Below are 14,601 nucleotides of genomic sequence, written 5' to 3'. Positions count from 1 at the left end.
TTAAATGAGACCATATACATGGAAATGACTAGCCCAGCACCAGATACAAAGTAATTCTACATTAGTTATTGTTTTCCTTTCCTCCTATTCTAATAATGCCATCATTGCTTAACATAGTTTTGTGACACAGTTTTTGAGTTATTGGCCAGGTGAAGCGGAGTGTTCCCGGTGGAGGGAAGAACATGCACAAAGGCAGAGATGGGAACAACAGCAAAGAGGCCTTCTTTTAAAGACTGCTGGAGCACAGAGGTCAAGTTTAAGGTTATGGAGGGAAGATGAGAAGGGATCAGAAGAGACCAGAGAGACCGGAGAGGAAGATAAGGACAGAATCAGGAAAGGCCTTTCATACCATGCTAAGGAACTGGGTCTTTGTCTTCTAGGTATTGGAGAGCCATTTATGGGTTGTCAATGGAAGAGTGACAGGGTCAGAGTTCTCTTTTAGAAAGAATATTGTGATGGCTGACTGTACTGTACAACTCCAGGGACACTGTTAACATAGAATGTCACCAGAAACAAGACATGAACTAGAGAAATATTCTGACTCCAAAATCTAAATATCACACCTGAAAACACTAGTGTGGCTATGATCACCTAACAAGTAAGTAAAATGAGAATGGAACCTGGGGGATACCAACTTTTATTTAAGGGACCAGCAGAGCAAAAAGACACCCCAAAGAGAACTGAAGAGGATATGGTCAAAGAGAATCAAATGTGGCAGATATGGATTGAAAAGTAACCACTGAGCCCTGGCCGGGTGGCTCAGCAGGTTGGGTGTCATCCCACACAGCAAAAGGTTGCAGACGCGATTTCTGGTCAGAGCACATACTTAGCTTGTGGGTTTGATCCCCAGTGGGGGTATGTACAGGAGGCAAGTGATCAAGTGATCAATGCTTCTTTCTCACATCTAATGTTTCTCTCTCTCTCTCTCTCTCTCCTCCAACCTCTCTCTAAAATCAACAAACACATATTCTTGGGTGAGGATTTTTAAAAAAAGTATCCATTGACTTGAATAATTAAGAAGCTATTACTAACCTTGTCAAGAGCAGGTTCAACCAAATGATGGCACAGAAACCAAACTATACTAAGCTTATTCTAAAGTGGAGACAGAGACTGCAAGTGTGAAGTACACTTTCCAAAATGGTATAAACAGAAGAGAGAGAGAGAAAGAGAGATAGTAAATAAATGGGGATACACAGTTGGGAGATGACTTAAGCTACAAAGAATTTGACAAAAGGGGGGGAAAGAAGTAGGAAAGATGAGATTAAAGATACAGTGAGGAAAAGGATAACCATCAGAGGGGGAAAATGGGATGCAGATCAGGGCTTGCAGGGCTGACTTGGGCAGGAGGATACCAACCTCATCCAATGTGACAAAGAACAAACATGTGTACACGGGCAACTGTCCAGTGTTCTTTATTTTCTCCTTGAAACAGGAGATAATGTTGTCTAAGAATGAGTATGGAAAAGGCAGAGCAGGAAACTGAAGAAATCTGGGAATATTTCAAAATAAATTTGTGGAAAAGGACGAGTAACCTGGCTATGGATTTAGTGTATAGTTCTCTACAGGAACATCCAACAGTCTGGGGTTGTGAATTCAGAAGTGGCCAGGGATTCTGCCCTCTGACTCAGACCTACATTCTCATATTTGTTCCTTCTTCCATAAATAAAATATATGACAAGTACCTTCTATGTGCTGGGCCTTGGGAACAACACTGAGAAAGACAAACAGGACCTCTGCTCTTTAGAGTCTTATGATAGTAAATAAGAAATAAGTGGAACAAATAATTACAACAGTAATGAGCATTACATAGGAGAAGCTCACAGTGCTATGAAGAAAATGTAGGAAGACTGACTAACCTAGACTGTCTCTCCAGACAGGGAATACATATCACTGAAGAAATGGTAGAGGACTGTTGTTATGTGAAATGGGAAGAAGAGTAAGGGAAAGAATTCGATGAGAGAACAGCATATGCAAAGTCCCTTCAAAGAACCCTGAAACAGAAAGAACATATCACTTTGCAAGACTTGAAAGTTCTCTATGCTACAATGTAGAGTGTGGCAAGGCTAGCAATGTATACACATGGGGCCAACTCATGTGAAGCTGATAAGAATTTTGAACTTGAGTCTAAAAGCAACAGCAATCCGCACTTTTGATAAGTCTGTTCCAGCAATGGCGTGCAAAAATGATTAGAAACAGACAAGAGTAGATACAAAGAGTACAGTTAGGAGCCATTTAATAAGAATCCAGGCCAGAGATGATGGTAGTAATACGGACAAAGGTGGTGATGTGAGGACAGACAAAAGAAATCGAACAAATTAAGAGATGTAAAGAAAAGCAGAATCTATTAGAATGTATAACCTGAATGTGGGGAGTAAGTATGAAGGACAAATGGAAGATGATGTTCAAATTTTTAGTTTGGGAAATGAGTTGGTGATGAGTGGTACTAATCACTGAGAAGGAAGAGGTTTACTGGGAAACCTTTTGATTATATGTTTTAGTCTGTTGAGGTTGAGACACCTGTGAAGCATCCAAGTAGACAGGTAAGGTAAACAGTTGAATACATACATAGGTATGGACCTCAAAAGATACCTTTATGGAAACATAAACCAGGGGTTTGTCTACATACAGCCAAACTGAAGCCATTGTGAGTGGAAGAGACCATGTAAGGAGAAGAGGGACGAGGGCAGAGTCCAAGATAACCACTTCCCTACGACTTGATAGATGGAGGAGTAAAAGATGAGAAAGAATAGCCAAACATATAGGAGGAAAAACAGAAATCTAGGAGTTAGAAGCCAAGGAAAAAAAGTGTTACAAGGAGGGTCAACTGTGTCTAAAGCTGAGTGATCAAAAAGAATGAAAAATGAAACTGGTGAAAATAATTCTAATGAAGATGATGAGAAGCATAGGGAAGCGGAGAAAACCTATTCAAAAACTTTAACTGAAAAAAAGGAAGAAATGAGAGACTGAAAAAGCCAGTGGAGAACATGTGAAAAATGGAGTTAGGGAGTGAGGTGTTGGTTGAATCAAGAAATCTAGGATAGGAAAAATGAAAGGGTATATATTTGGACAAAAATGGAGAGTCCAAGGGACAAGAGGTCTTGCTAACACTGAAAAGTAGAAGGGAAGAAAACTGGACTAACAGAAGGTCATATGAGAAACTACGATACTGAAGCTTCATATTTCAGAAGTGGAACAAGGGCAAATGATGGTAAGGTTTAGCGTTCAACCAATGAGAGTGCTTAGAGTTGAAATAGGGTAGAATAATAGTGAGAGCCCCAAGAATAGATGAAGTTATGGTGTCAGATAGGTCATGCACATGAACACTCAAGGCATCCAAGAAGCTAAAAGCACTTAGAAAGAAAGGAAATTGATAATCCAGGCACCTAAGCCTAATGTAGGTGAGATCCCAGAGAGCTGGAAGGCTTACAGTTCTATGATAGAGCCTCAAAGGAGAAGGGGTTTTTATAAGAAGAAAGACGAGTGATTTGGAATAGATACTGAGGACCTAAGAGAATGCCAACCCATTGAAGGGGCAGGGCAGCTTCTACTCAAAAGAGCTGTAGGGTAAAAGTTCCTCAGGGAAAAAGAAACTAGATTAGTATAAAGAAAGAATGTGAGGACTTTTCTATGACAAAGTTAGGGATATATATAGATTTTTTAAAAAAAAGACAATAGAGGGAAATTACCTCAACATAATAAAGACCATGTGTACAAAGCCAACAGCTCACATCATACTCAACAGTGAGATATTTAAAGCTTTTCCTTTAAGATCAGGAACAAGACAAGAATGCCCACTCTCGCCACTTCCATTCAACACAGTACTGGAAGTCCTACACAGCAATTAGGCAAGAAAAGAAATAAAAGGCAGCCAAATTGGAAAGCAAGAACTGAAATTATCCCTGTTTGCAAACAACATGATCTTATATGTAGAAAATCCTAAAGATTCCATGCAAAACAACAACAAAAGTTAAAATAAATTCAGCAAAGTTGATGGATGCAAAATCAACATGCAAAATCAGTTGCATGTTTATACATGAACAATGAACAATCTGAAAAAGAAAATAAGCCCTGGCTGAGTGGTTCAGTTGGTTGGAGCATTGTCCCAGACAACAAAAGTTTGTGCGTTTGAATATTGGTCAAGGCACATACCTAGGTGGCAGTTTAATCCTTGGTCCCTGGTTGGGGTGTGGGTGGGAGGCAACTGATCAACATTTCTCTCTCACATCGCTGATTCTCACTCTCTCCCCCATCCCCTTCCTGTCTAAAATCAGTAAAAACATAACCTTGGTGAGAATAAAAAAAAAAGAAAAAAAATTTCATTTAAATAAATGAAAAAGAAAATAATCCTATGATAGCACTAAAAAGAATAAAATATTTAAGAATAACTTAACCAAGAAGGCAAAAAACTTGTACAGTAAAAACTACAAAACACTGCTGAGAGAAATTAAAGATGACACACATTAATAGAAAGATATCCCATGTTCATAAATTGGAAAACTTAATGTCCACATCACCCAAAGCGATCTACAGATTCAATGCAATTCCTATTTAAATCTCAGTGGCATTTTTGGCAGAAATAGGGAAAAAATTCTAAAATTTGTATGAAATCTCATGGGACCCCAAATAACAAAGTTCAAAGACTCACACTTCCTAATTTTAAATCATATTACAAAGTTATAGTAATCAAAAAACCCAAAGAACATAATACTAGCATAAAAACAGATGTGTAGAGCAATGGAACAGAACAGAGAGCCTAGAAATAAATCCATGCATATATAATTAAATGATCTTCAATAAGGATGCCAAAACAACACAATGGGGGAAAGACTCAAAATAAATTAAAGACCTAAATATAAGACCTAAAATTGTAAAACTTCTAGCTGAAAACATATGGGGAAAGCTTCATGACACTAGATTTGGTAATGATTTATTGGATATGACCCAAAAGCAGAAGCAACAAAAGCAAAAATAGATAAATGGAATGACAGCAAACTTAAAAACTTCTGTGCATCAAATAATACAATCAACAGAGTGAAAAGGCAATCTATGAAATGGGAGAAAATATTTGCAAGTCATATATCTCATAAGGGCTTAAGGAATACCTAAATTCAGCAACATAAAACCAAATAACCTGACTTTTTTTTTTTTTAATGGTCAAAGGACTTACTTTTCTCCAGAGAAGATAAATAAATGACCAAGAAGCATATAAAAAGATGTTCAACATCAGTCATCATTAGAGAAATAAAAATCAAAACCACTAGATGCCATATCTCATCCATTAGGATGGCCCCTATTAAAAACAAAACAAAACAGAAAATAACTAGTGTTGGTGAGGATGTGGAGTAATTGGAGCCCTTGTGCAGTTGGTGGGAATGTAAAATGGTATAGCCGATATGGAAAATAGGATAGATGTTTCTCAAAAACATTAAAAATAGAATTATCATATGATCCAGCAATCCCACTTCTTAGTATATTGCTGACCCAGTGCACAGATTCATGCACATTGAAAGGAAATTAATTAGAAGAAATATTTTAATATTGCTATTCGCCCTTTGTCTATAATAGAAGCGTCAACCAAATTCACCATCGACAATGACAGATCGAAACACACACATGCACTTGGCGCCAGTGAGAGCTTTATATGTATCATGCATGCACGAGTCAACTTAGCCTTTTATATATATATATATAGAATAAACTTGCTTAATTAGACCTGCTTTCTGATGTAGCTAAACTTTTTCCAGCCCAGTGAAGCACCCCCAATTTCTCTTTCAGGTAATTGTCAGCAACACAGCAGTGAGTATCAACACAAAGCAGATTATTATTGTAGACCATGCAGGGAGAACAAAGGGTAAAATATTTAACTGCAGCAGTGTTTGACTATATTCTGCACAGTGAGAAACCTGAAGTCATTTTCAAGGACCACTATTTCTTACTTCTTTTCAGTCAGGTCAAGTCTCTAAACTTTCTAAATGTCCATGTTCCGGTTAATGAAAAGAAGAGAGGATTCTACCTATCTACCTACTCCAGGACTTCTGTGAGGATCAAATGAGATGAGGCACGGGAAAACACTTCACAGACATTTGGTTAAAGTGTGAAATGTTTACACCTGGCTATAAAGCAAGTCATGTTTCTGGGCTGAAAAAACTGCAAGGAGGCTAGTCATCGCTAGGGAGAGGAAGCCGGGCGTTGCTACATGACGTTATTACCCGGCACCCACAGTGACCGTTTCTGGGCTAGGGGCCACATTTTGCACCATGGGGTCTCGGCAGTGTTGGCTGCAATTTGGTGGGCTGTCGCTCCTAGGTGGTGGCGGGGCCTGTGTCCCATTTGGGGGAAGCTGAGTGTTGCCTTGTGAGCAACAGGTCTGCGGTGTCACAGCAGTTCCTGCATTAAACATCTGCCCCCTGGTGGTCAGTGCTAATCATAGTAACTGGTCAGACAGTCGGACACTTAGCATATTAGCCTTATATATATATAGATTATATATATATAGATAGATAGATACCTGAAAGAACTGAAAACAAGATCTCAAAGACACAGCTGCATACCCTAGTTCACTGTATTAGCATTAGTCACACTAGCCAAGAGATTAAAGCAACCCAAATATCCATCAACAGATGAATGGATAAAGAAAATGTAGTATATACATATAACAAATATTATTCAGCCTTAAAAAAAAAAGAGGAAAAGTCTGCCATATGTCACAACATGGATGAAAATTAAGGAAATTACACTAAAAAAAATAAGCAAGTCACAAAAAACAAATATCATGTGACTCCATTTATACCAGGAATCTAAAGTAGTTAAACTAACAGACACAGAAAGTAGGAGGGTGTTTGCCAGGGCTGGGGGAGGAGGAAATGGGGAGTTGTTGTTCAGTGGAGAGCTTCAGTTTTACAAGATGAACAAGTTCTGGAGATTTACTGCATAACAGTGTGAATGTACTTAATACCACCAAACTGTGTACTTAAAAAATAAAATGAAAAGAATGAGGCCTCCAATGTGCTGGAGACTTAATGGGACTACACTGAGGAGAAATGATTGTGCACCTCTAAAAGACATCTGGAACAGAGGACACGGTGATTTCCTCAAATCGTCACCTAGGAAAAGAAACAGCAGTAGTCCTCAGTGGGTGGGAGGTTCTCCCTGACTGAGCTTGCCAAGGACTACACTGGGTGCTCCTGCAAAGGAAACCCTAATTCCTACTGTGGCAGAAGGTATAAGGAGCTGATAAGGAAAAAATACCAGGCCCCCAGTGGTGTCACTCATGCCCATGATACCAAACCCAGATTTAAGACCTGCTCCAACTGCAGTTTCAACTTTGCCCAGAAACATAATCTTAATCACTCAGGAATTTTCTGCTCAAGAACCAGTTAACTGTCACATGGCCTTCTCCATCCCCCATACATAGAAGAGGCATGATTGAACCTTTCCCATTCTCTTCCACCACTACCCCTCCCAAAGAAACATCCTGGAGCAAAATGAATCCTTGATTTTGTTAATAGCTCCCCATCCCCGCCCTTCCTATCAAAACCTTCCACTTTATACAACCCTTCAGAGCAGCCTTCTAGTTCAGTGATGGTGAACCTATAACTCATTTTTTCGGTTCATTTTTCTTTGTTAAATGGCATTTAAATATATAAAATAAATATCAAAAATATAAGTCTTTGTTTTACTATGGTTGCAAATATCAAAAAATTTCTATATGTGACTCGGCACCAGAGTTAAGTTAGGGTTTTTCAAAATGCTGACATGCTGAGCTCAAAAGGTTCGCCATCACTGTTCTAGTTGCTAGATGGGGTGCTTGCTGTCTGATTCAGGAATCTCTGAATTCATTAGATCTTCAAATTCATTCAGTTGAATCTTGTTTTTTAACAGAGCCTTTCCTTGAGGACTCAAGTGTAGTTAGAAAAGGGAGGAAAAGGCAAACACCATATGCTTCATATTCCGTTTGTTAAAGCTTTCCTCCACCCTTTTCTTTTTGATCTATTACCATCTTTAAGCTCCTCAGGCCTGTTCTTTATATACTAGCTAATGGAATTCAAGTGCTTAGCATTGAGGATACTTAGAAAGAAAGGGGCGGGGGGGGGGGGGGGGGGGGGGGATGTTCCATCTTCTCCACAACTGCAAAATACTAGACACTGTGCTGCATCATAATTATCCCTGCCGTGGAGAACCAAGAACGTTCACAAAAGCATCATTGCAAATCTCCTTTCTAATGTGGAGGCCATCACAAAGCCTCGCTGCTCTGTCTTCTGTCTGATAAGCACTCATTGAACACACCTGGATCACAGAGAGACTTGCTATATACTTAAGATGTAGCCCTTAATCCCCCAAAAGCCTGTAAATTGATTGGTTCTTTTAATAACCTGCATAATTTTTATGCAAAAACTGTTTATTTAAATCTTATTACCATATTAAATCAGAAGAGGAGCTCAGGCGCTTTCTCCTCCCTCTAGGCCTGAAGGCTAATAAAACCAGGGCTCTGTAGAATTCCTTATTTAAACAAAAGGTTTGAAAGTCTTTGTCTCATTCATATTAACCCAGGCTAAAGGGACAGAGGAGGAAAGTCACAGGGGTTGGAGGAAGCAGATTCAGTAACTGTCCAGCAACCAGAGTGTTAAGAGACCCAGAGGCTATAGAAAGAAACTGAAGGAGTAAAACCGCAAGGAGACCCGAGTCCCAGTTCCTGTCTACTATTAACCTGGTAGGAGACTTATCTCTCTCTAGGTTGGGCCTAAAGTTTTCCCCTTCCCATCTCACAACTATAATCTATATCTGCTGCAGCATCGGTGCTAGTAGCTCCGCATAGTTCCATTTTATAGAACTGGTTACAAGAAGCCTTTGTCTTTGTGGTTTCAACGCCTGTTTTTCTTTCTGCACCACAATGTTTTATAGCCACAAGCCCAGCTGAATGAGATTTTAACCTTAGGCCCTTTGGGCAGTTTTGCTGTAGGAGGTGAAGGTGGGGTGGGAAGGGGGCTCTCAGATATTTACCAGTGTTTTTCATACAGCCAGTGGCATCCCCATGACAGCAGGCAGATTCCAGCTGCTGTTTTCTTCCAATGGTTTCGAAGTTTTGTAAAGATAGTCATCTTCTAGAGATTTGCCAGGTTACAGAGGCAGAAAAAGAAAAAATATACACATGATTATCCAAGGTCAGCATGCACAGTCCCTATGAATCTGTCTTCCCTTCGTTCATCCTCTCCCTGTCCCCCTTCCCTTGCTCCTTTCCTTCTTACCGCCTCTCTGGCCTCTTCCCATCTTCTCCTTTCTAGTCTCACAGTCTTCATCTCCTCACCTGCCCACCTATCTTTTAAAATTTCTTTCTTCACTTCTTCTCACCTAAAACTACACTGTTTCCTTCTCTGATCACTTTTACCTTAGGAGGCAGGAGGAGCAGAAAAAGAAGAAGGAAATTCCAGGCTTCCTGTTTTTCCTTTCTTCTATGGTACAGTCACTATAAGAGTATTTGTCAATCTATTACATGAATACTAGAGACCTGGTGCACGGAAATGCCATGGCTATGTAAAAATGTTCAAACTTCCCGAGTAATCTAAGACATGCAAATTACAAAGAACTATCACTAGTCACCTATAAAATCAACACATTTTTTTAAATGCTCATATTCACTGATGACAAATAAAATGAGACAGACTCTCACACACTCCTAAAGGGAAAGTACATCAGCCCAACTTCACTGAAAAACAAAGGGACAACATACATCCTTATTCTGTTTGTTTTCTTCACAGCACTTATTACTTGATGATCCTCACTTGCTAATTTATTAGCTCATCCCACTGAATGTGACCTCCATGAGAGTAAGGACTTGGACTGTTCTGGTCACTGCTCTGTCCCCAGTGCCTACATAAGGCCTGGCACAGAATATCTTTGCAATAAGTAACTGTTGGATGTGATGGAGTTCAGGACATGCTCCCCCCAAATTGATTATTTCAACCTGAAAGAATCTGAGAAAATGGTAGAAGCGGAAAGGTCACTCTGACCTCCTCCCCTACCTCACCAACTAGCCTGAAACCAGTCAAAAAACCCTGTGAGAGGTGCCCTCTTTTTACCTAGTGGAAAAGAGCATCCTTCTCTCCTAAGACAAAGGGATGCCAGGAAGAATCCTGGCAAGCAGCCCCTGCTAAGTTTCTGATTTAGGACAGTTACCTCATACTCTTTCTGCGTTCATACCCCCCACTCTTCCTCAAACCCAGCACAGAATACTCAGGTCTGTCTGCTTGGGTCTTCAATTTCTTTTGCAGGCTCCCATGTTACGTGAAACTCAGTAAATCATTGTGCATGCTTTTCTCCTGTTAATCTATCTTTATCAGGTTAATCTACAGACCCAGCTTGGGACACTGTGAGGGTCAAGTAGAACTTTTTCCTCTCCTACAGTAAATTTTTCTTCACTAAGAATTTTTACTGATGTGGAAAAAACTTAAAACACAATGTTAAGTAAAATCAGCAGGCTAAAAAGCCATATATAATTAGTATTATCCCAGTTATGTCCAAGCACAAATATAAATGGAGAATATACTGGTAGAAATAAACACAAAAAATTTGAAGTAGTTCGCTCTTGGTTGTGTGATAACGGGCAACATTCATTTTATTTATTAAATTGCAATGTATTTTCTAAGTTTTCTAAAATGAACATAAATCATTTTCTAAACAGATAAATATTTAAACAGAAAAAATTTTATGACTGTGTGTGCATGCGGTAAATAAACTAAGAGAAAAAAAAAGCTGCTTTCACTGAAAATTCTAGTTCTCTTATTACTCCCTTTAACCACAGACAAAGACTCTCTTCTTGGCCTAACTCAGGGGTGGACAAACTTTTTGACTCGAGGGCCACAATGGGTTCTTAAACTGGACCGGAGGGCCGGAACAAAAGCATGGATCGAGTGTTTGTGTGAACTAATATAAATTCAAAGTAAACATCATTACATAAAAGGGTACGGTCTTTTTTTATTTTAGTTTTATTCATTTCATCCGGCCCGAGGGCCGTAGTTTGCCCACGGCTGGGCCCTAACTCTAATCAGGCTCCTTTGAGCTCTCTGCTGGAGGAGGCCCAGCCTTTGGCTTCCCTCTGTCCTAATAGAATCCAGTTTGAATAAGAATTTTGTTAAGTCAGTTTAGCAAAAAAAAAAAAAACCAACCAACCAACCAAACAAACAAACAAACAAAAACCATCGTAGGTATCTGACCACCCTGGCAAAAATTCTCTTGAGTCACTGTAATAAGAATCCCTTATCTCTGATATCCTAAGTAATTTTTCACTCACTAACCTCCACCTGGTTCTTGGCTACCAACCCCTACCCATCCTCAGTGGTGGGAGCCGAGCCTGATCTCCATCCCCTACAGCAAGATGCCCATTACAGTGTTCTCTACATCCATGGAGACGCCTCTCGCCCACCCCTTTGAGTAAAGTCTGCCTTGCCATTCTTTAACAAGTGTTACTAAATAATTTTTTTCTTTAACACCACCATTGGTTAAAATTCCTCTGAAGGCAAGCAACATCCTTATCACCAGCAATAATGAGACTAGGCCAGAAAACACAGCTTCCCGTGAATCAGGGACACAGTCCAGGCTAGCTCATAATGGAACCCAAAGGCACATCTGATAATAGACTGGAGGTGACATAGTGGTGCAGGGAGGGAAGTCTTCCCAGAAGGCAAGGCACTGCACTGAGTCTCGAAGAATGAGGAGGAGTTACCAAGAAAGGAGTTAAAGAGACTAATGTGCACAAAGACACACAAAATACCAAAGTGTGTTCAGGAAAACACAAATAGGTAGTCAGTACAGATGAAGAAGAGGGTAAATATGGGCGAGTATCTAGAACAAGGCCTTTCTCAGGCCAGTGTAAAAGTTGCTAAAATGCTGAGGACTTGTGTAAAATGCAGGTTCTTGAGCATTATCCCCAAGACCCCGATTGTTCTGGTTGGGCTGTCATTGTCGTTTTTAACAAGCACACAGGAACCTCTAAGGCAGTGGTTCTCAACCTTCTGGCCCTTTAAATACAGTTCATGTTGTGACCCAACCATAAAATTATTTTCATTGCTACTTCATAACTGTAATGTTGCTACTGTTATGAATCGTAATGTAAATATCTGATATGCAGGATGGTCTTAGGCGACCCCTGTGAAAGGGTCGTTCGACCGCCAAAGGGGTCGCGACCCACAGGTTGAGAACCGCTGCCCTAAGGGAAGTCAGCACCACACCGCACTTTGAGAAACACTGGTTGGGAGATAAAGGAGGTTCACAAAAGATCAGGAAGGACCTTGAATCCATGCTAGGGACTTTGGATTTTACGTTGAAGATGATGAAACCTTGAAGGGACGTAAGCAAGTGAGTTATAGGATTACATTTGAACTGTAGAAAGGTCATTCTGGAGCAGAATGGAAACTAGGCTGGATGAAGTTGAGCTTAAACTAAAGAAAGCCAGTAGGAAGTTATGACCATAACCTCCAGTCACCAAAAGGAAGGAAGGAGCAACAGAGGTAGAGGATGGATTTGGGAACTCTTTATAAAATAGAATTTGGCAGCATGTGGTGATCAATTGATTATAAGAGGTGAGAGAGGAGGAATCAAGCCAGGTTCATACCTGGGTGACTAATTGGATAATAATGAGTTCAGTCATTACATTTGGCAGTATGCGCACTTTAGGACATACTAAGTTTGAGAAGCCTGTAGGGCATCCAAGTAGAAACGATCCAAGTAGAAGCGAGGAGAAATTGTCAGGGTAGAAGCTAGAGATTTGGGACTCTTGGCTATGAAGGAGGTCAAGTTTGAGTGCAGATAAAAATCATCCGAGCGAGAAGCATCTAAGAGTCCCTGTGTCTGTTCAAAGGTCATCTATAACCCAACGAATAATTCGTATATTATAAACGAGTGGAAACATAGAGGCTGCCCAGTGTATTGTAGCGAGCACTAGTTCAAGGGCCCTGAGGCCTAGATTGGAGGCCAAGCTTTGTCACTTACTGGCAGTGAGAGCCTGGGTGGGTCCTGTAGCCTCTGCCTCTACGTCCTCATTAGTAAAACGAGGACATACCACCTGTTCTAATGAGCTCATTAGGCTGGAAGGAAGGCATCTGATAGGGCTGTGAATTACGTTCCTCATTAATAAATGATACACCACCTGTTCTGATTAACTAATTAGGCTGTGAGGATCGCATCTGATGGGGCTCTGAATGCACTCTGCATATTTTTCTGTAAGCACTTCCACTGTCATCCCAACATGCAATATATCAGCTAACAATGTACAGTCCTTCCAAGTACCCAACACAGTTCTTCTCCAGTCCCAGGAAAAGTCTAAATTTCCTATGTTCTGATAAACATCCCTTTGCCTGAAAAGCAGAGTTGGTGTTTTTCTCCCCCAAAGAATTGCTAAAATAAAACTGTACTCGCCCTCCTCACCTGTAGGCGGGGGGTTCTCTCACCAGACGCGAACCCCTCACAGGCTGGGTCGGTCCATGCACCTCTAGCGAACAGAACCTAGCAAAGCCCCTGGAATGAATGAACCAACCAATCGATCAGAGATTATTCACCCCCTTTTGCAAACGACTACGCTGAAGCCCAAAGGAAGACAGCGAGGAAGGGTCACACTAGCTAGCGACAGCCCTGGGACCACAACCCCGGCCGGCGGACTCCCTCAGGGACCACCGGGGACCCGGCCGTCCGCGCGGGGCCCTCCCCCCGACACTGGCGCTGGGCCTTCGGGGCGCCGCCGCACCCGCGGCCCCGACGCCGGGTCCCCACGGCCGAGCGCGACTCCGACCCGCCGCCCGGGCTCCGCTCACGCCTAGTCCCAGGGCCCGCGCTCAGCCCGCGCCGGCACCGCTGCACTCACCGCCGCCGGTCCGCTTGGCGCCGGCCTTCCTGTGTGCTCCCTCCAGATCCCTCCGCTCATTTGAGGGAAACCGCTGCCGACGCCCTTGGGTTCCGGCCCGGGATCCTGACACGTAAGGAGTGCGGAGTGCAAAGGCCGCCACCTGGGGGCTACCTTCATTTTTCATTCACTTATTTATTCATCCATCCAGCCTGCCTGCCATCCATCCATCCATCCATCCATCCATCCATCCATCCATCCATCCATCCATCACTCAATGATATTTTATGGAAAGCCTTCCAAGGCAAACACTATTTTCGGACCTGGCATGACAACAAGGAAATAACTCAATGAACAGGGCAATGTGAGATAGTGATAAGGGCCACAAAGAAACTGAACCAGGTGATATGAAGGGGGGGGGGGGGGGGGGAGAGCTATTTTAAATTAGGCAAAGTTAGGCCTCTCTGAGTGAGGGGTAATTAATCTGAGGCCTGAAAGGTAAGAAGAAGCAGGTCAAACAAAGATCCAGGGGAACAGAGAGCCAGAGGGGAGGGAACAGCCAGTGCAAAACTCTAAAGCCTGAGGCATTTGGCAGGTCAGGGGTCAATGTGGGTGAAGCCAAGGGAACTGGGGGTAAAGGGTAGGAAGAAGCTGGAGAGGTGGGCAAGACAGGCCATGGTGGTAAGGGGTTCGGACATTATACCAAATGGGATGGGAAGGCATTGAGAGGATTCAGACCAAGGAGCCATGTGATCTGGTTTACATTTTAC

At 41.7% G+C, this 14,601-nt stretch overlaps 1 protein-coding gene across 3 annotated transcripts in view; it reads right to left on the bottom strand.

Moving 5' to 3' along the window:
- AGK (acylglycerol kinase) overlaps positions 1–13,893 on the bottom strand; it is a 72,030-nt gene extending 58,137 nt beyond the window's left edge. The window contains exons 1-3 of one of the 3 annotated variants that reach the window (XM_070424044.1): positions 13,853–13,869; positions 13,420–13,509; positions 9,001–9,101 (exon numbers count right to left, since the gene is read on the bottom strand). In XM_070424044.1, the coding sequence (XP_070280145.1) occupies positions 9,001–9,098 (98 nt within the window). In that variant the 5' untranslated portion in view covers positions 9,099–9,101; positions 13,420–13,509; positions 13,853–13,869. Of the gene's footprint in view, positions 1–9,000; positions 9,102–13,419; positions 13,581–13,852 lie in introns of those variants that run through there. The other 2 variants (XM_070424045.1, XM_070424043.1) reach the window with 2 other exon arrangements.
- Positions 13,894–14,601: the final 708 nt, after the last annotated feature.

The sequence above is a fragment of the Myotis yumanensis genome, unplaced genomic scaffold (assembly GCF_028538775.1).
Source record: "Myotis yumanensis isolate MYYU_CA2020_CCGP unplaced genomic scaffold, mMyoYum1.0.hap1 SCAF_9, whole genome shotgun sequence".
NCBI classification, from domain to species: Eukaryota; Metazoa; Chordata; class Mammalia; order Chiroptera; family Vespertilionidae; genus Myotis; species Myotis yumanensis.
Note: the sequence above shows the minus strand (reverse complement) of the source record. Positions and strands in the feature narration are given on the sequence as shown.